Here is a 24,155-nt window from a genome sequence, read left to right as displayed (position 1 = left end):
ATACAATTATTAACCAACTTGACATAACTTATATTTAAAGAACACTACAGCCACTAACTACAGAACACACTTAAAAAATCTACTCATGGAACATTCACAAAGATTAACTATATGGTAGGCCATAAAAGAAGTATCACTCCTTATTACAGGACTGAAAATTTAGAGAGTATATTCTTTTTTAAAAAAAAATTATTGGAATATAATTGATTTACAATTTTGTGTTAGTTTCAGGTGTACCGCAAAGTGAGTCAGTTATATGTTTACATATATACACTCTTTATTTAGATTCTTTTCCCCATAGGCTATTACAGAGTATTGAGTAGAGTTCCCTGTGCTATACAGTAGGTTCTTATTAGTTATCTACTTTGTATATAGTAGTATGTTTATGTCAGCCCCAGTCTCCCAATTTATCCTTCCCCTGCTTATCCTGTGGTAACCATAAGTTTGTTTTCTACATCTGTGACAATACTTCTGTTTTGTAAATAAGTTCATTTGCACCCTTTTTTTTTTTTAGATTCCACATATGATATCATGTCACACTGAATGAAGTAAATCAGACACAGAAAGACAAATATCATATGATATCGTGTATATGTGGAATCTTTAACTGAAACAAAATTAAACTGTACATCTATAACAAAAGTATACTTGAAAAGTCACTAAAATATTTGGAAATTCAAGAAAACACAACTAAATAACCAAATTGTCAAAGAAGAAATCATAGGGGAAATTAGAAATATTTTGAACTGAATAATAATGAAAACACAATGTGTGATATAGTTAAGGTAATGCTTAAGTGTAAATTTATATGTTTAAAAAAGGGAAAATTTGAAAATCAATGGTCTAAACTTCCACCTTAAACAATTAGAAATGTCAATCACTTTAAAATCAAAGTTAATACAAGGAAAGAAAGATTAAATAGCAGATATCAATGAAATTGAATATGGACAGACAATGGGAAAAAATGAAATATCAATATATTGAAATATCAATATAATTGATAAACATAAAAAAGAAGAGATAAAATTCAAATTATCAATATCAAGTAGGAAAGAGGAAACTTCACTATATCTCTACTCTAAAGCATTAAATGACAGGAAGGGAATGTTTAACATTTAATTTTACAATTAAACTAAATAAACTCCTTAAAGGACATAATTTGCATAATTGGCAAAAGAAGAAATAGAAAAAACTGAATTATCCCATATCTATTAATGAAATTGAATTTGTAATTAAAAACCTCCCCACTGCAAAAACTTTAGAATAGGATAGCTTCACTGATGTATTTTGTCAGGCACATAAGGAAGAAATGATACCACATGGCCAAGTGAGGTTTACCTCAGGAATACAGAAATGGTTTAACTTTTAAGAATCAATTAATGTGAGCTTCTTTGGTGGTGCAGTGGTAAAGAATCCGCCTGCCAATGTAGGGGACATGGGTTCGAGCCCTGGTCTGGGAAGATCCCAAATGCCGTGGAGCAACTAAGCCTGTGTGTCACAGCTAGCAGCCTGTGCTCTAGAGCCCGTGAGCCACAACTACTGAAGCCCGTGTGCCTAGAGCCCGTGCTCCGCAACAAGAGGAGCCACCGCAATGAGAAGCCCATGCATCACAATGACGAGTAGCCCCTGCTCGCCACAACTAGAGAAAGCCTGCACGCAGCAATGAAGACCCAATGCAGCCATAAATAAATAAATAAATTTAAAAATCAATTAATGCAACTTGTCACATGAATAAAACAAAAGAGAATAATCTTACATTCATGTTTGTTAGTGCAGAAAAAGCATATGACAAAATTCAACATACTTAATGAAATGCTTAACAATGTAGAATTAAAGGGAAGATTCCTCAGCCAGAAAAAGGGTATCTATCTATCTATCTATCTATCTATCTATCTATCTATCTATCTATATATATATATATATATATATATATGTATTCAACATCATACTAAGTGGTAAAAACTAAAATATCCCCCTTTCTTTTTTTCTCTTACTACTTATGTCCAACATTTAATGGGAATAGATCCTAGATAGTAAAATAAACCATAAAAAGAAATAAAATGTCTTAGAGACAGGAAAGGAAGAAGTAAAACAGTCTCTGCAGATGCTGTAGATATGTATGTGTACTTTGTTGAGAATCTACCAAAAAGTACTAAAGTTAATATTTAGGGATAAACTATACAAAATATACACATGACTTGTACACTGAGAAATCACATAATATTGCTGAGAGAAATGAAAGAATATCTAAATAACTGAAGAGATATACCATGTTTATGGATTACAACACTCAGTAGTGTTCAGATGTCAGTCTTCCCAAACTGACATATGAATTCAACATAATTCAGTCAAAATCCCAGGAAACTTAAATTAGCAAGCTACTTTTAAAATTTACATTAAAATTCAAAGAATATAGAATAGCCATAATAATTTGGTAAAAAAAAGAATGAACATAAAAGTCTTAACACACTTGATTTCAAGATTTTCTCTAAAAGCAATAGTAATCAGGAAAGTGAGGAACTGGCATAAGACAGGTTTACAGATTAAGGGAACAGAAGAGAGTCCATAAAGAGACCCACACATATAAGATTAGTTTGTCACAAAAATGCCAAGTAATTCAATGGGGAAAGAGTACTATTTTGAGCAAATAGTACTGCAACATGTGGATATTCATATTGAATAAAATTTAAAAGATTGACAATACGTAGTATTTTTCAAGGATGTAAAACAGCTGGAAATTTTATACATTTCTGGTGGAAGTTTAAAATTATATAGTTATTATGGCAAATAGTCTGGCAGTTTTTTATACAGTTAAACATTTACCTTATCATATAACATAGAAATTGTACTCCTAGTTACTTACCCAAGAGACATAAAAATGTATCCACCAAAAACTTGTACAAAGCGTTTTTATTCATAATCACTTAAAACTGAAAACAACCCAAATGTCCAATAGTCAAGACTGGGTAAACAAATTGTGGCTTATCCATGTATTAAAATACTACTCAACCATTAAAAGAAATGACCTATTGATTCACACAACAACATAGATTAATCTCACAAATCTTATGTTGAGAGAAAAAGCCAGACTAAAAAGGGTACAGACTGTATAATTCAATTTACGTTACAGACTAAAAAAGACAAAGTAATCTTAAATTATGGAAGTCAGATAATTGATCACCTGGGACAAGGGTGAGGGTGATAGGGAAGGGGCATAAGGAAACTTCTGGGGATGAAAGAAATATTCTACATCCTGTTAACCTAATTAAGGTGATGGTTGAATAGGCATGTACGTTTGTCAAGACTCTTCAAACTGTACATTTAAATAGATTTATTTTATTTTTGGTAAATTATATCTTATAAAAAGGTTTATTTTTAAATGCCACTATAAAAAATAGTGTACATTATTCTTTGTGGATGTGTGCAAGAGTTTCTCTGGGGATTGTAATTAGTAATTCCATTCCATCTCATTAGTGATCTTCCAGATCATAGAATATGTAATTATTCTCACTTGTAAGATGATTCCAATAGTTTTCCAAAGTTGTTGTACAAATATAAAACCCTACCATGTGTATAAGACTTCTTATTGATTGACATCCATGTCTACAATTACCAGGTTTTTCAAAGTACTACATTTTGCAAATCTGTTAGGCATGAAATAAAATTTCATTGTAATCTAAATTTGCATTTCCCTGATTATTAATGAGATTCAATGTGCTGTCATATGTTTCTTGATAATTTATGTTTTTTTCTTTTGTCTTTTTCTCATTTTTATGAGTTGTTTTCTTATACATTTGTAAGAGTTCTTTATTTAATCTGTAGGCTTTGTCAGTTATTTGTGTGGCAAGTAACTCCTCCACAGTTGTGTTCTTTTAATAAAAAGAAATTGTTAATATTAACGCAGTCAAATGTATAAATATTTTTATGGGTAGCAATGTTTTATATATTGCTTTAAAAGTTAATTCCTCCCTACAACAAAGACATAAAAGCATTTTATATATACCTATTTCTGCAAGAGTTATCATTGACATTAACATCTATCCAGCAGACCCAGGAAAACTGAAAATGGAGGATCATGTGGAAATTTCGTTCCTGGATCACGTTTGGTACATTGTTCTTTCCGTATTCTATTGACCAGAACTCAATCCCATGCCCTTACCTAAGGGATGCTGGAAAAATGAGGCGTAATTATGTGTCCAGAGAAAAAGGAAAATGTGGTTGTTGAACACTTAGTTAATCTATTCTTCTGAAGAATATTTTGGTTCTTCCAACACATTGAATGCACTCGTTCCTTTTCCCAAGGGAGACAAACCAAATCTCATCTGGCCTCTGCATCCAGTCAAGTCCAAGATTTCCAGATCTCCATCAGGTCTAGATATGGATCATCTTGATTCTGTAACATATGTACTTAAAAGATAAGTTCATTATCCACAGAAAAAAAATATTCCACTCAGAAAAGAGATGAACAGGAGCCCCAAACTACTCACTGCTCTATCACAAATATGAAATTCTCCTGTAAGATCATTCATTGTAAAGCTTTTCTCTCTTGTGTGTGTGGGAGGAATGAGAGAGTTCTTAATTAGACACTGATATTACTCTTTGTAAGAAATTACCTTGTCTATCCTCCAGGGTATCTTGACTTCCCTCTCTGACAACTTTTTTGTTTTATTTCATGGCCACAGTTGAAATGTGTATTGAGGAATATACCCTCCTTGGGGGCTGTACAGATTTTGTAACTCAAATTCCTGTTGATCTACATTTGGAAGCTTAAATTTTGTTTTAAGGCTCAAATGCTCAAAGATTTGTTGCTGCTTTAAACTGAGACACTTGGTCTCTTTGGCAATGAAGTCATCTCAAAATCTAATTGGTTTCTGACTTGTTTGCTTCCACTCAATTCCATGTACTAATAACTTCATTGAAAATTGTTCAATAAATAATATTTGAATTAAACAATTAACAAATCTATCTAAAAGCTAATTTTAAAACATTTATCAAAAATAAAATATACCTTCTTTTTCCAAAGGACATATAACTTTCACAATAATTCATTCTGTATTTAGCTACAAAGCTTAATTTAACAAGTTCCAAAAAGCAGAAACTACGTCACAATCTCTACATGTCAAAATATATGGCATGTGGTTACCTCTGGTATCAGAGGTAAAAGCAGTCATACTTTTATTATTAACCATAAAAAATAACTATATCACACCTCCAGCTAAAAAAATTAGAGTACAATAATAAATGTGCTAATCAAGAGACAAGAATAAGGAAATAAAAAATAGAAACTCTAAAACACACACCAAAAACTTAAAAATTCAAAATGTTTTTTTAAAGACCAGTAAAAGAGACAAACATTTGACAAAACTGATCATTGTCAGTAACATTTATTGGGTACTCACTACTTACAATGTATTTTGCTAAGCAGTTTATAAGAACCTAGCTCACTTAATGCTCAAAGTCATGTTATGAAACTTATTCATTCATTTACTTCATAAACATTTATTAAGTACCAACTATGTGCCCAGCACTCTATGAGACACTGTGGACATAGTGCTGAACAAGAGAAATGATGTCTCTGCCCTCAAGATATTTGCATTCTGAAAGAACAAATAAATACCCTCATTTTACAGTTGGGGAAACCAGATCATAGAACTTAGATAACTTTCTTAAGGTTACATAACATTCTTTGTGTTTGAATTTTATTGTATTCCCTGGTATATCGTGACCCTAACCAACACAGAATGCTAAAAAGGGGAGGGGGAGATTGAGAAAGCACATACTCAAACCATTAAAATTGTAAATACAAATTTAAAAACAAGATACAAATATTATCACCATATTATTGCAAACATTTTTTTTTCACCTACTTGCTCTGTGCCAGGTAGTACTTTAAATCATTAAATGTTTATAATTACCCTCTGAACTACGTATTATTATTTCTACCATATTTTACATTTTGGGTAACTGAAGAAATGAAATTAGATATTAAAAAAACTTGTAGTTACATGCAAATCAAACTACAATGAGGTATCACCTCACACTGGTCAGAATGGCCATTATCAAAAAAGCTAGAAATAATAAATGCTGGAAAGGGAATGGTGAAAAGGGAACCCTCCTACACTGTTGGTGGGAATGTAAATTGATACAACCATGATGGAAAACAGTATGGAGGTTCCTTAAAAAACTAAAACTAGAACTACCATATGACCCAGAAATCCCACTACTTGGCATATACCCTGAGAAAACCATAATTCTAAAAGAGGTATGCACCACAATGTTCATTGCAACACTATTTACAATAGCCAGGACATGGAGCCAACCTAAATGTCCATTGACAGATGAATGGATAAAGAAGATGTGGCACATATATACAATGGAATATTACTCAGCTGTAAAAAGAAATGAAATTGAGTAATTTGTAGTGAGGTGGATGGACCTAGAGTCTGTCATACAGAGTAAAGTAAGTCAGAAAGAGAAAAACAAATACTGTATGCTAACACACATATATGGAATCAAAAAAAAAAAAATGGTACTGATGAACCTAGCTGCAGGCCAGGAATAAAGAGGTAGACATAGAGAATGGGCTTGATGACATGGGGTGGGAGGGTGAAGCTGGGATGAAGTGAGAGTAGCATCAACATATAAACACTACCGAATGTAAAATAGTTAGCTACTGGGAAGCAGCAGCATAGCACAGGGAGATCAGCTCGGTGCTTTGCCATGACGTAGGGGTTGGGATAGGGAGGATGGGAGGGAGGCTCAAGAGGGAAGGGATATGGGGACATGAGTATGCATATGGCTGATTCACTTTGTTGTGCAACAGAAACTAACACAGTATTGTGAAGCAATTATACTCCAGTAAAGATCTATTTAAAAAAAAATAACTTGTAGTTGCAGAGCTGTATTTATCCTGGGAAGTCTGGATGTAGAATATAGGCTTAACTACTACTAAAACATGTGACCACTTATGATGAAAGAATTTTTTTAAACCTTTAAACAATTGACATTTATATAACTCACTGCTAAAACATTGTAATTATGGATGAAATACTTGATTTTCTAGGGAAACATGAATCACCAAAGTTGACACAAGCAAAAATTTATATACAAATAATTAAAGAAAACATGGAAGAAATTGAAAACACTTTCAAAAACCTAACTCTGCTGATGGTTGGCAGGTTCAGGTGAATTTTTGTGAGTCCTATCAGTGTTCTAAGGAACATATAATTTCTCTACTATTTAAGCTATCAGAATAAGAGATAGGAATGTTCTGACATGTTTACCAAGCTATCACCCATCACTATGATACCAAATCTGTCAATGCTAACTTGTAAACAAAGCAACCACCAACTCACTAACAAATATGCACACATGCAAACCAAGAAACCTAATGAGTACAGACAATCTCACCTTTGAATATAGATGCAAAAATCTTAAATTTAAAAATATATCAAATCCATTCTTGTACACATTAAAAGAGTGATATATCAGGCCAATGTAAGTGTTATTTGAAAATGCAAGGTTCAGTTTTCCTGGATATTGAAGCAAAAATTGTCAACTCTAGTACAGCAATTTCAAGTCTATATTTTATTCCTAAGAAACAATTAAGAAAAGTGTTAAAAAATAAACAGGGTGTTTATCATAACATTGTTTATAATAGTGAATATTGCTATTGCTCCAATCAGGAAAATTATTGGAAAATATCCTACATTTAGCGATTATAATCCATCGTAAAATGTTACAAAACATCCAAGTAGTATACACAAAGCACTTTGATGTTTAAAAGAAAAAAAATCCCAGCCCACTGCACAAATAAGGGAAGACTTTACTGAAGAGGAAGCATTTAGAATGGGTCTCAAAGAATTAGTAGCATTTTAACAGATATGACTGGGAACACACAAAGTTGTGTTTCTGGGTCAGGAGATATGGAAGGAAGTAGTGAGAAATCGAACTGAAAAAGCAGACTGTGTCCAGAGCATAAAGTACATTAAATGTAGATAGTAATAAATAAAACAGTGGAACAGAACTGTGAAGCCCAAAAAGATTTAAGCATGTGAGAACCAATTATATAACAAAGGCAACATTCCAAAAATTGTCGGAAAAGGAGTTTTAAGGGTGCTAAAATAATTAGTTGTACTTCCTATTTCACATCAAAAACATGAATATAGTCCAGATGGATTAAAGATCCAACTGCTAAAAAATAATTTTTACAAAATGCTACCAGAAACGCTGAAGGAAATATGGACATAAACTTGGGTTTACAGATAATTTTACAAGAAAACAAAAATTCAGAAGTTATGAAGGAAACTACAAATATGTTTGTTTCTCCCAAAAATATTTATAAACTTGTATCACAGATACCATAATAAACTATCAATACACTGAGAAAGAATTTTTCTGAGAAACAAAGTCATAATAGCCCTAATACACAAAGAACTCTAAGAAATTAAACAATGCAAACAGGCAAATAGAAAAGTGAAAGAAATAATTGCAAAATAATATAAGCAAACAATTCACAGAAAAGCAGATTCAAACAGTCAATATAATTATGAAAAGATGTTCAACTTTCTTAGAGTCCAGAGAAATTTTAACAGAATGCCACTTTTAACCTTTCAATGCTGACAAAAATTAAACAGATTGATCACATAATGCGGTGGCAAAGATATGGGAAAACAGTCTCATATATTACTTATACGTGTGGAAACTGCTACTATATTATTGGGAAACAATCTGGCAGTACTTATTAAAATTAAAAATGTGCACGCCCTTTGATCTATCAATTCCACTTTTGTGAATGTTGTAGAAACTGAAAAGCAATGGTATATGATATATGTACAAGGTTGTTTATAGAAATATTATTTCTTAGTAGCAAAAAAAAAAAAAGGAAAAAGGTTGGGACTATGCTGAATGTCTAAGTATAGGGGATGGTTGATTAAATTCTGATACATCTATACAAGGGAATAATATGCAGCTATTAGCCAGAATAAGTCAGGAGTTGCTCTTGGATTTGATATTTTATTAATAAAATAACTCATCATATGTGTTTATATATGCATTACTGCGACAAGGTGGGAAATTACTTGCTAACTGTATTTCTTTTTGCAGAAAGGAGATACTTGAAGGGGTGGGAGCCAAAAAAGTTCTTAATTCACTTTTCCTGACTCTTTTGTTCAACATTTATAATAAGCATATATTATTTTGTAATTTATCCAAGTTATTTTTGCCATTTAAACAAATTTACAAAGTTACAAAAATAAAGTATAATATATATATGAATATATATATGTATGTAATATATATATATGTAAAATAGAGTCTCTGAATTGCTTTCCTGAAATACGAAAGAAAAGGAAACTATCCTCCGTGTAATCTAACTACTTACCAGACGATCCACATGGAAAGTGAAGTACATCAACCAGCACACCGTCCTTAATTGTGATGACACTTTATCGCACTCAGCCTATTAAGTGCTTAAATTACCAGATAACAGAATCTATGTTCTTAATAGTGGAAAGTGTATTAATGGTATTTTCCTTCCTTATTGTAGCCCAGTTCCAACAATCACATGGATGAAGGTTAATGGTTATATTCCTGGTAAAGCACGTCTGCGTAAATCTCAGGCAATACTGGAAATACCCAATGTGCAGCTGGACGATGCAGGCATATATGAATGCCGAGCTGAAAACTCACGTGGAAAAACTTCCTTTCGTGGACAATTACAAGTATACAGTAAGTGTTTTCAGCAAAAATGGATGCTCTAGTCCCAAGAGTCAAACTGAAAATACAAACTAATTTGAACTAAATATTGCTTGTTAGCTACATTAGAACATGAGTAATAATTTATAATCATGTTTCTTTTACATGGCAAAGCATCAGGTAAAATTACCCTATACACAGAACTGCTTTAAATTAAAAATGAATGGGAATTATAAGGTTCTTTGTACAACATAAAGAATTGATAACCTTAAAAATGAGATACGTTCCCAGCACCAAAGCTATCGTCTAAGTTACAAATCTTGTAACCTTTATTAACTTATTCTGCCCTTGGTCTGAATCAGAAGTCACAATTAATGCCCATGAACCAAATCCTACTTGTCTTTTTTCCTTGTAAATTTATTGGAACACAGCCTCACCCCTTTGTTTACATATTGCCTAGGTCAGCTTTTGCACTGATAAGGCAGAATTAAGTAATTGAGACTGAGATCAGCTGACTTGCAAAGCCTCAAATATTTGCTATCTCATCCTTTACAGGCAAAATTTGCTGCCCCTACTCTAAATTAATGCATCTGTATAATAAATGAACTTCACAGCCTACAAGTGTTTATATTGTCCAAAAATTTCAGAGATAACAAGTCATGTGTAAAATTGGGAAAATCTACTTCAAAAATATGTACAATATCATCTTTACTTCTATGAATCACAAATTGTACTTTTCATATTTACTACTTTTCATATTTGCTTTTATAATGTACATTGTACACAAAGGGTAAGTGATAATACTCGTATTTCTCAGATGAGGGCACTAAAAAACAGAGGAAAACTATAATGCAGAGCACTGATACAAGCAAATACAGATGTTTCCAATATGAAATTAAACAAATTTCATATTCAACTGAATCAGCCAGCAGCTATAACTGTCACTGTATCTCAAGGTCAGTTCTTCTAAAAAACTGAATGTTCTTCACAGGGACTTTAAAAAGTATTTTGAAATATTAATATCTGAATTCAACCAGTTTTCCTTTTCTTATTTGTAACAACTCCTTTAGAAATTGAGCACCCCAACCAACTTGACTATGCCATGCACATTTTGTTCATTCACTCATTAATTCAACTAATGTTTATTTAGTGGCTATTACTGCACTACATGCTAGTAATAGAGATCTGAAGGAGCTCTTGGTCCACTAGATCAGATGAAAAGCAAGCCCCACATAAGGCAGAGCATGCTATCTGCTGTGATGAAAGCATGTGCAAAGGACTATGGGAGCACAGGGTCCACTGCATTCTACTGAGATGATTCAGGAAAGCATTCCAGAGAATTTGTACTTTAAGGGATATCCCACCCACCAGTGGTCTGGCAGCCAGCTGGGTCAGGACCCAGCCTCTACCATCAGCAGGCTGGCCCCAGTCCGAGGACCCCCCAGGGCCACATAACCAGCTACCAACCAGTGGTCAGTGCCAGCCTTGTGTCACCAGGCCATGAAGCCAGCCATGCTGGGACCCAGGCACTCACTCCAGCAGGCCAGCAGCCACTGTATTAGGTAGGGCCAGACAGCAAATGAGGCAGAAATAAATTAAATAGAGGCTAGAAAACAATTTTTAAAAATCAATGAAACTAAGAGCTGGTATTTTGAAAAGATAAACAAAGTTGATAAACCTTTAGCTAGACTCATCAAGAAAAAAGGGATCCCATATAAATTAAATCAGAAATGAAAGAGAAGTTACAGCCAACACCACAGTAATACAAAGGATCATAAGAGATTACTACAAACAGTTATATTCCAATAAAATGGACAATGTAGAAGAAACAGATAAATTTCTGGAAATGTCCAATCTCCTAAGAATGAATCAGGAAGAAATAGAAAATACGAACAGACAAATTTCCAGTAATGAAATTGAATCAACAATTTAAAAAATAAAAAAGAAAAGAAAGCTTCCAGAAAACAAAAGTCCAGTACCAGATGGCCTCACATGTGAAATCTATCAAAAATTTAAAGAAGAGTTAACATCTATCTTTCTCAAACTATTCCAAAAATTTGCAGAGAAAGAAATTCTTCTGAATTCATTCTTCAAGGCCAATATCACCCTGATACCAAAACCAGACAAAGATATCACACACATACACAAAATTTTAAGCTAATATCATTGATGAACATAGGTGTACATATCATCAACAAAAAATTAGCAAATTGAATTCAACAATACATTAAAAGGATCATACACTCTGATCCACTGGGACTTACCCCAGGGATGCAAGGATGGTTCAACATCCACAAATCAATCAATATGATATACCACCTTAACAAATTAAACAATAAAACTCAAATGATCATCTCAATAGAAAAAGCTTTTGACAAAATTCAACATTCATTTATGATGAAAACTCAACAAAGTGGGTATAGAGGGAACATACCTCAACATGATAAAGGCTGTATATGACAATCCCACAGCTAACACCATACTCAATGTGGAAAGCTAAAAGTATTTTCTATCAGATCGGGAACAGGACAATGATGCCTACTCTTGCCATTTTTATTCAAAATAGTGTTGGAAGTCCTAGCCACAGCAATCAGACAAGAAAAAGAAATCCAAATTGGAAAAGAAATAAAACTTTGCAAAAGACAGGATACTTTATAGATAAAATCCTAAAGACACCACTCCAAAACTATTACAGCTCATCAATGAATTCAATAAAATTGCAAGATACAAAATTAATATATAGAAATCTGTTGCATTTCTAAGTAAAAACTAACTGCAAACTCTCAGAAAGAAAAATTATGAAAACAATCCCATTTACCATCACATCAAAAAGAGTCAAATACCTAGGAATAAATCTAACTAAGGATTTAAAAGACCTATACGTGGAACATTATAAGACACTGATGAAAGAAATTGAACATAACACAAACAAATGGAAAAGTATAACATGCTCAAAGTTTGAAAGAATTAATATTGTTAAAATGACCATACTACCCAAGGCAATCTACAGATTCAATGCAACCCCTATCAAAATATCAAAGGCATTTTTTACAGAACTAGAACGAATAATTCTAAAATTTGTATAAAAACACAAAAGACCCCAAACAGCAAAAGCAATCTTGAGAAAGAAGAACCAAGCTGGCAGTATCACAATCCTTGATTTCAAACTATACTACAAAGCTCCAGTAATCAAAACACTACAGTACTGGCACAAAAACACACACCTAGATCAATGGAACAGAATAGAGAGCCCAGAAGTGAACCCACATGTATATGGTCAAGGCCGCTGAGCATGTGTGTCCGGAGCCTGTGCTCTGCAACAGGAGAGGCCACAACAGTGAGAGGCCCGTGTACCGCAAAAAAAAAAAAAAAAAAAAGAACTAAATCAAACTAAAAAGCCTTTGCACAGTAAAGGAAACTATCAAAAAGGTTGCCAACTGAGTAGGATATTTGCAAATGATACATCTGATAAGGAGTTATAAACCAAAATGTACAAAGAACTCATACAATTCAACATCAAAAAAACAAACAACCCAGTTAAAAAATGGGCAGAGGACCTGAATAGACACTTTTTCAAAGAAGATATGCATATAGCCAACAGGCACATGAAAAGATGTTCAACATCTCTAGTCATCGGGGAAATGCAAATCAAACCAACAATGAGCATCACCTCACACCTGTCAGAGTGGCTATTATCAAAAAACAACAAATAATTGTTGGTAAAGATGTGAAGAAAAGGGAACCCTCATGCACTGTTGGTGGGAATATAAATTGGTGTAGCCACTGCGGAAAACGGTATGGAGATTCCTCAAAAAATTAAAAAATAAAACTACCATATGATTCAACAATTCCACTCCTGGATATTTATTCAAAGAAATGTAAACAATAATTTGAAAATAAATATGCACCCCTATGTTTATTGCAGCATTATTTATAATAGCCAAGGTATGGAAGCAATCTAAATACTCATTTATAGATTAATGGATAAAAATGATGTGAGATTTTATATATATATATATATATATATATATATATATATATATATATATATATATAGAAAAGATGGACTAATAGCCTAAAAAAAAAGAATGAAATCTTGCCAACTGCAACAACAAGGGTAGACCTAGAGGGTATTATGCTAAGGGAAATACAACATAGAAAGACAAGTAGCATATGATTTCACTTATATGTGGAATCCAAAAAACAAAATAAATGAACAGACATAAAACAGAAGCAGAGTCATAGGTACAGAGAACAAACAGGTGGTTGCCAGAGGGAAGAGGGGTGGAGGAATGAAAGAAATAGATGAGGGAGATTAAGAGGTACAAACTTAAAAAAATATTTGACAATAGAGGAAAGACACTTTAACCATATCTTACAGATTTCATACAATTGCATTGTCATCTTTCTGATAAAGAAATTTTTCTCTGTTGTAATTTTGAAAGCTTATATATTTACATACATATTTATAATGCACTAGAATGCTAGTAAATATAGAACAATTTTATAGCAAATGAAATTTGAATTTACAAATTATTTTCCCAAAGCTATTCAGGTTCTATCAGAAAAGAAAAAGCAGAGCAGTTATTCAATAAACTGACATGTTTTAGTACTTCAATCCATGCTAAAGCTGCTTTAGTATTTGGAAGAAGTGATACCTCTAAGCCTTCTTTACTAAACAAGTTCTAGTGCTCTCCATGGGGAGAGTCTAGCCACTTACTGCAAAGTGGGTAAAACAACAAGATTTGCTTCACTTAGATTATCAGAACATTATCATTGCTATATTTTTTTACACAGGAAATAGAGTGCTGTGTGTAATGTAATGCTGTGTTTCTTCCAAACACCAATAGTTAATGCATAAGAATTTGTGAATATTCCATATGAATTTTGAGCTTGGTGAAGTATTTGAGAAATGAAATCACCCTTATTTAATGCCTAAACTCTTACAGCATACCCACACTGGGTAGCAAAACTGAATGATATTCAGTTAGACAGCGGGAGCCCTCTCCGATGGGAATGTAAGGCTACTGGAAAACCCAGACCCACATACCGTTGGCTGAAGAATGGAGTACCCCTCTTGCTTCAGGTACTGTTGGTAACCTTAGCATGTTCCAGTGTAATTTTAGATGGATTTCACAAAGGATAAGCTATCTTCCTTTAGTCTTATTGAAAGCCATTTCTTACGTATCCCTTATGTTTGGAATGAGAAAAATAACATATATAAACAAGATTTTCTTTTAATTTTAATTGCCTTATTACTTTTTTGAGTAATATATCACTTCTTTAAACATTATTCTATCCTATAAATTCTTTCAAAAATATCAATGATTATCATAGATGTATTGCCATTTCCAGCAGACTTTTAGACATCATCTAGTTTATTGCTGTCACTTTGCAGATGATGGAGTTATCTCCAAGAAGTAAAGTGACTTGCCCAAGATCATATATCTAGTAAGAGGTGAGACTGAAAGAGAATCCTAGTCTTCTGTGTCCTGGGCACGTTCTTCACAACATCCTGCTACATATTGAAAAGTTTATTTTTAGTAAATCTATTGCATTCTTTTATTTTACTTTTTATTTTTTAACATCTTTATTGGAGTATAATTGCTTTACAATGGTGTGTTAGTTTCTGCTGTATAACAAAGTGAATCAGCTATACATTTACATATATCCCCATATCTCTTCCTTGTGTCTCCCTCCCACCCTCCCTATCCCACCCCTCTAGGTGGTCACAAAGCACCGAGTTGATCTCCCTGTGCTATGCAGCTGCTTCCCACTAGCTATCTATTTTACATTTGGTAGTGTATATATGTCCATGCCACTCTCTCACTTCATCCCAGCTTACCCTTCCCCCTTCCCGTGTCCTCAAAACAACTTAATATCTACTGAATTTGAGAATAAATCGGTTACTATTTAAAATAAGAATAATTGTTATAATTTCAGCTCTTTCCCTTGTCGTGGCCTTTCCAGGAAGGAGGACAAAAAGGGAATAGTTCACTATTTATGGACAAAAGAGAGAGAAAGTTTGAAATTCCAAACACAGCTTCTGCCCAGGTCCTGTCATTACCAAAGGATCTCGTCTGACATTTGCCTCTTTGGGCTTTGGTTTGCTCTTTTGTAAAATGAAGAGATTGGATCAGATCACCCCCACAGTCCCATTGAGCTCCGATATTCCCTTATTCTAAAACCAGTTAGTCCAAAACAGAACACAGTTACACAAAAAAACAGACACAAATAAAAAGAACAATAGAGCTGTTAAGGAAAACTGAGGGGGAGGGAGTGGGAATCCTGAGATACTGGTTCATTGCCTGTCTCTCTCTAATTCTCTGGGATATCAGGTAAACCTTGAGATGGGATCTGTGCTAGTTATATTTTCAACTGTCACATCCAAGTAAAGTGAATTCCACTGGCAGATAATAGTCTGTTAAGTGAATGGGTTAATTTTTAAAATGATGTCAAATTTCTTGGCATCTTCGTTGATAGGTAATCAAAGCACTGCTCACTAAAATTAAAAGAATGATTTGTTTGACATTAAGTAGATAAGACACCTGGTTGTTTAACAGCATTTTAAATTTAAAATTTGCTTGTCAAATGTGTTCTTGGCCTCAGTTTACCTCAGTTTGCTCATGCTCAATCCTCTGTTTCCTGTATTGTTTCATCTGACCAGTTTACATTTTCTGACCAATAGTTCTATACAGAATCCAGTTGCAAGGCAGTTTTTTGATTTGTGTTACTGTGTTGGGAAGTGAGAGAAAAGGCAAATTTCTGACCGGATTAATGTAGTAAAGAGATTCTTGTGATGACCTGGTCTGTATTTAACCTTGATCCCATGTATATACAGTCTCGATCCTTCTACCATTTGAACTCCTGCTTCTCCTTTGTAAAATGAATTCAAATAAAAGCAGTATCAGCTGATTGTATTTCATAAGCTTAACTAGTATACCAAACAAAAGCAGCTTATTTTAAAAACATAACTAAAAGTAAAACTCATAACTACAGGAAAATATAGTAATAATTAGGTTTCTGACTGAGAAATAGTTGTATTTTACATAAGATGTTATATTAGAATAACGAACAGAAGATTTGTGTTCCTAAGTTGTCAAATAATGTTCAATTGCATTAATCAGAGGCTTTTCTGTCTTGATCTAGGAGAGAGTAACTGTAAAATCTCTATGATTTGTTCACTTGCTATATCTATTTTTTTTTTATTCCATTACAGAGTAGGGTTGAGATGGTTAATGGAGTATTGATGATCCACAATGTGAATCAATCAGATGCTGGAATGTATCAGTGTTTGGCTGAAAATAAATATGGAGCCATTTATGGGAGTGCTGAGCTGAAGATCCTAGGTATGCAATTTCTAAGTAAATAAAGAGGAAAAAAATGTTGCTTCTTTTCATGCTCTAATTCTTACTATACTGAAGGTTTATGATGTGATCGTAAAAACCTATTTTATGGTTTGAAAAGAAATACTATGTCTTGCTGATATGTATTTTTTAAGCTTGAGGAGACAAGTATACATGGTGTACAGTTTATCCCGTAACTTTCTATAAGATTTTCTCTAATTTTAGTTTTAACCCTAACAGGTTTATACAATATGTCTTTTCTATGGCATTAAAAAAAATCATATAAGAAAAGTATGTTAACTTTCAAGGAAGAATGCTTTAAGGGTAGGGAATCAGAATGTAGGTTTTCAACACAGCAGCGCTTAATATTCTCCCAAGCAGCTCCTACCTACCAGTAGGGGTGTGGCTCCTGCAAGGTGGGACTCCTAAGTAAATCACCCTCTCTTGAAGTGTCATCAACCATTGCTACCCTTCCAGGTTGATGAAAGCCTTTCTGAGGCCAGGCCAGCAAGCTCCTAGTGTTACACTCTTGAGAATATAACCACAACACAAGCACTACTTCACTCTTTACTACAAGAAAAATTCAGTCCAGGGGAATAAGCTACCCAGATTGAGCATGGTTCAGTTTCTGGAATGGATTTTACTTTTTCCCACTCGCATGATTTTCTAAGCTTTTGTTCTGGGATGATTATAATACAAAGAGGGAGACTTAGATGGTCTTAATGCACCATCTCCCAAATGTGGCAGGAGCCTAAGTGTGCTTTGTACTTTCCACTGACTGAAAGTACAACATTAACAGAAACACCCAAGATCTCTGGAATCTGAAAATGCACCATTCACATAACAGCTGTGTGATAAATCAAAAACCATAAATCAAATTGAATAATGAATGTTTACATTTGAAATTTCTTCACATTATCACAAATCCATCCAAAATAGATATAGGAGTCCACGTTTCAATGTCGTACATACTAACCAATCAAATATTAATGTACTTTCCTGTCAGCTCATACTCCAACATTTCTGAATTAAAAAGCTGATTCAGCTTTCACCTAGTTAATGTTTTATCCAGAAACACTCTCAAATGTGTCCCTTTCTCATTCACCAGACATATTTTCAAAATTATGTTTAATAAGGTACATTCCCAGCAGGCAACCAAAAATATCACCTGCAATCTTCCTTTAAATTCCTTAACTTTTCTTTCAATTTTTTAATCCATCTCAATTGGTACCTTTTTTGTGTGTGTTGTGTCTTTTAATGTTGTGTGCCATGCATTATACCAATATGTGATGGACATAAAAAACTTATGAAATATTCATAAAATTGTCATATTGGTATAAATAAATGTCTCAGATACAGTAAACCTGTATACATATTTCCAGTTTCTCTTTAAGATTCAAAGGTGACTTTTTTTTTAATTTGTTTTTGTCTCTCTGTCACGTGTTGTTTTAGTCCAGCATTCTCAACCACAGCTACCTACTGGAATTTCCTGGGAAGTTTAATCAAAACTGTCTTAAAATGATCAGGCCTAGATGAATAATTGCAAACAATGAAATAAAATTTTAATTGAAATTTAAATAATTCAATTTCTTAAAAATATATTTCTTTTAAAACTACATTTAATTTTGTATACTATTAAAATAAAATATGCATTGAGACTCACAGATAGGAAATGGGCTACACAGGATTGCCTTCTATACAGATAACCTCCATTTTTCCAAAGGAAGCCCAAAATAGACTTCTGTGTCCAGCCCCTTCACCTTTTGTCCAAAGTGCTCATTAGTCTTTCACAATTAAAGTTGATAATCGTAATTAAAGCATCTCATTCTTTGAAACAGCCTTTGTCTCTGGGCCTCACAATTGTACGGAACTATCACCTGCTGATGGAAAGAAAAGCCAATAAGATAGCTACTAAATAATAATAAATTAAATTTCAAGTTAGTGCCTTTTACATGTGTAGATATCCTATGATTTTATTAGAAATGCATTCCAAAGATAAAGTTGCCAAATCTTGGTGAATCATCCATTAGAAGTTATTGTCATTGCTTGTGGTAGAACTAACCTTTTACTTTTCCACAGCTTCAGCTCCCACTTTTACACTGAATCAACTGAAGAAAACAATAATTATTACTAAAGACCAAGAAATCATCATAGAGTGCAAACCCCAAGGCTCTCCAAAACCAACCATCACTTGGAAGAAGGGAGACAAAGCAGTTAGAGAGAATAAAAGGTTAGAAGTCTATTTCATAATTCAAACTCTTAATATCAGACTTTTTCAATGCAGATGATACAAACAAAGTATATGTCTTGCAATAATTGTGAGATATATGTCATGAACTGACTGAACTATGGTTTTGTCTACATAGTGATTAAAAAAATATCAAATGATTTATAAAGAAAAAAGTTATACCTCAATATAGCCAGACTTCTTTGCTTCAGTGGTATTTCAGCACCAGTTGGGAATTTCACCAGGTTATGAAGAAAGCAAGCACTTTCATTAAGTTAGTAATTTTTGGTTTTCATTTGGGTCTGCCGATTTGAAGACCCACAAGTTATCTATGATAATTTTTAGAGATTGGATTCTCATTTCAATCTTAATATTAGTAATAATATAAATATACCCTGGATCTTCTGGATAATCACTTTATGACAGAATACTTCCAAGTGAAATTTGTGCTGAAGTTTGCATTTTTGTTTTCAATCACACTGATGCAAAATACTATAGAATTATTTCAATTGCCACAGGCAAATGAGAAATGTTCAGAAAACTATTTAACGTGTAAAGGTTTGTCTTTGGTATGTAAAGCCAAAGGATACCACAGGAATACAAATGGGGAAAAGTGATGAGAGAATCAAATAGTTGCATGACAGTCTATATATGGCAAATTTGAAAGTCCCATTCTTTACCAATCATTATCATGTGGTGTTTTAGCTTTGGCAAAATATTATCCTCCATTCTGTTAAAATAATGTTGTGTATGTTGTTTTACAGTTTTGTTTTTCATTTGATCTATAAAGATAAGGAGTTTATGTTTTGTTTTATGTTTGGGTCTCTGTAAACATATAGCTAAAATAATTTAAGTCAGCATTAGGGGTCCATTTAAGCAATTCTTTAAGTAATTTTGGAATATTTTGAAATACTTGAAAAATTTCTTTAGAATATATATATATATATATATATATATATTTTTCCCATTCAATTCTGAGAAACACTGTTTTAAATTGCTTGTCTCTGATGAAATAATTTATGAATGATTGGATTCCGTCCAGGCCCAAGGACCTACGCTGCCTGGAAAAGGTGATAACCTAGAATTGACATGGGTCATAATGGACATTTTGCTTTGAAAAAAATTTCTCTTTCTTAGTGGGGGTAGGGTTGGGCAGCAAATCAAACACTGTGAGATCAGTGTTGCATTTCGTTGAATTGCCTTTGGTTGACTTACATATGGTCAAATTGAAGATTTTTGGATTATTGCTCAGAAATATGAAAAAAAAAACTGACACAAATCTTTCATTAAAGCAGAAGAAAATTAATTCATCATATACCAGTAAGAAAATATTTACATTGTTTGGTTACCATTTTTTCTGAACGTATTAAATTTTTTCATAATATCAAAATATATATGCCATATTAGTACAAGCCATTCCATTTGAAATGCATTACTTTGTTTTATGTTTGTGGATGGCATATCAGCTTTGTCTTATTTATTTCAGTTCACCATAGAATGTTCCTCATCAACTATTCATAGACATCACATTGAGTTTAAAAATGTGGCATCTCTTTTGTCAAAGCAAAAGTACTGAGAGAGGAACAGGATTATGTGTTTTCTATTACAACAAATATGAGCATAATAAATTTTTATTTTCCAGAAGTTAAAAAGTATAGTTTGTGAATTTTCCATTTTTCTTGCTCACTTTTCTATTCACTGCTAACCCCTTGGGTTAATGAGACAAATACAATGGCTTCAAACTCAGATCACTCAATTTTTCCAGATCTAAATATTTCTGGTCAAAGTGCTATTTAGGAAAAAGGCTGAAAGGTGTTTTTATTTAAGTAAAAGGAAGATTTGGACACAATTACTTAGCATTGTGTTACCCTGATATGTTTATATCATAATAGGTCTGTAAACTGGTTTAATTTAATAACAAAGATCAAAGATAATAATGCATTTTTATTTTTTTGGCCGCATCTGCACGACATGCAAGATCTTAGTTCCCTGACTAAGGATTAAACCCGTGCCCCCTGCAGTGGAAGCAGAGTCTTAACCACTGGGCCACCAGGGAAGTCCCAAAAGGGCATTTTTATTCTTAAAAATTGACAGGACCACTTGCAAAATATAATTTTTAGTTGTGTACAATTTACTACCACACTGAGACTTCAGGTTTCACAAAGAATACAATCTAGTTGGGTATAAAAAATATAAATGTTCAAATATTAAAATAAGAGGCTAAAATTTAATTAACAATAGAAAGAATTCCACAAAGTAGTATAAGAAGACACACATAGATATTTGGACAACTACATTCTAAAAATATTAATGGAAACTTGAAACTTAAAATTTTAATTATATGTATTATACATTCTTTAAAATAGCATCTCAGTTACACATGACAACTTATTTCCTTACATATATTTTAGATCGTTTGTCTCTGTTACAAAGAACCTCAACCATTTGTAAGAATTGTAAATATAAGCTTAAGTGGAAAGGGAGATGTTAGAAAACTGTTAAGGCTTTGAAAAGTTTGGGTCATATGTATTTCACATGGGGCTACAGATTCAAATCATGGTTTATTTTGTTGTAATATAAGTATATTCACCATTCATGTGATCTTCATCAAGTATGTCCCCCACTCATGCAACCTACAACTGGAAAAAAAATGTGAAACGAATAGTTTTGCCCTTCATTCATAATCCTCACAGTTATTTGGTGTCTTTCCAAATTAAAGATTGAAACAGCAAATGGCAGTTTCCTACATGGGCAAATAAAGACTAGTATTACATTGGGGAAAAGGTTTTAAAGTAATAATATATCATAAGAGGAACATTTAAGTGTGAGAAACATATCCCAAAGCATAAAATTGTGTCCAGAGCAATAGCATAAAAATGTAATAAAAGCTTTTAATTGCAGAAAAATATGTTACCTAATCATCTGAAAACATGTCAGAAACTCAAAATGGTGAATTTGCATCTAGCATTAATTTCAATTTAACTCTAAACTGTAAATACAATGTTATAACAACTGGAGGTTAATAGTCAGTCATTTGTTTTATCAATAGAGTGTCAAACAATTTATTAGCTTACCTTTTCTGCCACATTTTCATGGAATGTTCCCAAATCCAGTTTCATTTTGTTTGTTTTGGGAGGGATACTTCAAAACACAGACTTCTTTGAATTTATCTGTTTCACTAAAGAAATACATAAACCATTATTCTAAAGTTTAAAATTTAGTAAGGAATAACTAGAACACAACATGAATCTTAGAAGAAATATGATTAACAAATAAGTTGTCTGATTATATATTACAAAATATTTCATTCATTTGGCCCTAAATGATACATCTAAAGTATGTAAGAAAATGGATTATATTAGAGTTTGTGAGTTGCTTGTAGTCATTTGTTGTTTATATTACAGAATGAGTTGTTTATATCAGAAAATGATCAGTATCAACTGCTGTTCAAACATTAAATCATATTATTACTAATAATGATGATAATTACTCATAAGTCTGTAGCATTTATAATTTACAGAGCACTTTAACATTGTGGGTAACAGAGCCCAGTGTGTATAACAGGAAGACTATGAGTTTTCAACAAGTTACTTAATTTTCTTACTTATAAAATTGGAATCTAAAAGAGTAACTTTGTTAGGTTCTGAAAAATAAATGAAACTTTGTGTGTAAAATACATTGGCTGGTGTATGGCATTCAGTAAGTGCTCAATGAATGTTACCATGGTGACGAAGTTGTTGCTGCTGAAGTTGGCAGTGGTGGTGTCGGTGATGACGATGGTATCATCTGAGGCTTTGAATCTTTGCATACTGGTCTCAATTTTTGTTATCAATAGTTCTGAAAAACTTTAACACTTTCCTATCCTTTCTCTACCAATTAAGGGAAAGATACCTGAACTAAGTTATTATCTGGCATTAAAGGAGTCTTTGGGGCCTTCCATGTGACAAATTTGTTAATCTGTGTCCCTAAATTGACATTCTTTGTCCATCACACCCCAAACCTCCACTTCTTGGCATCTATTCCTGGTGTGGCCATTCTCACCAATCTTACCTACTCCTAGTTCAGTATCATTGAGATAATTTCTGAACTAGCAGGTTGAATAGTTGCTTGTTCCATGATCAGTATTTTAGGCCATGTGAATATACACATAGATAAATACACATGGGGAGTTAATGGAAATAGAGAAGAAGATTTTAAAATTATATTTATTTTTTTTCTTTTAAGGAATCTCTTGGTTTTGCCCCATTGCTTTTAAAGATCACCAGCACATATCCACTTAAGTTCCTTTATCAATCATGTCCATTTTCATACTAAAAGGAATTTGCTCCAGGAGTACTAAGACATGAAACAGTCCATGGGGATTTTCTCCTCTAGTATACTTTCATTCAGAATGTTCTGCTTATCAAACTCATATTAGATTTTCACTTCAGCTCATTATTTCCATTACTTGGCCATTAACTTTTGTTAAAATATAATCACCCAGAGGCACTCCAGCTGTGCACAGATATTAAGCTTGCATTATTCCTTGTTCATTTCCTGTACTTTTTGTGGACAAAGACAATTTTGGCTGAAATGAAGAATACATAGTTTTTGGTAAAGGCATGATTTGTTTCCTTTCCATCTGCATGTATATAAACTGTTATTGCAATGCATAGAATATGCCATAACTGTTTTAAAAAATATTCACTATTATTGGAATAAGTACCAATTTTCATTTCTAGATGGGGGCGGTGGGTACCAGTTACAGAGATAATAGACTATAATTCAGATGGGTGCTAAAGAAACCCTGCATCCCAAAATATAAAAAGTATCCTATGGAGGGACAGTATTATAGCATAATTTTTCTTTTATGGGTCTATAATCTAAGGAAAGACTTGCCCAAAATC

General features: G+C 33.0%; 1 protein-coding gene across 1 annotated transcript in view; it reads left to right on the top strand.

The window, feature by feature from the left end:
• CNTN5 (contactin 5) overlaps positions 1-24,155 on the top strand; it is a 416,285-nt gene that overhangs the window by 119,031 nt on the left and 273,099 nt on the right. Inside the window, exons 4-7 of the mRNA XM_060018068.1 lie at positions 9,548-9,729; positions 14,646-14,782; positions 16,916-17,045; positions 19,122-19,272. Of these exons, the coding sequence (XP_059874051.1) occupies positions 9,548-9,729; positions 14,646-14,782; positions 16,916-17,045; positions 19,122-19,272 (600 nt within the window). The remainder of the gene's footprint in view (positions 1-9,547; positions 9,730-14,645; positions 14,783-16,915; positions 17,046-19,121; positions 19,273-24,155) is intronic.

Source organism: Delphinus delphis, chromosome 8, assembly GCF_949987515.2.
Source record: "Delphinus delphis chromosome 8, mDelDel1.2, whole genome shotgun sequence".
Taxonomy (NCBI): Eukaryota; Metazoa; Chordata; class Mammalia; order Artiodactyla; family Delphinidae; genus Delphinus; species Delphinus delphis.
This window is presented reverse-complemented; position numbering and strand designations above follow the sequence as displayed.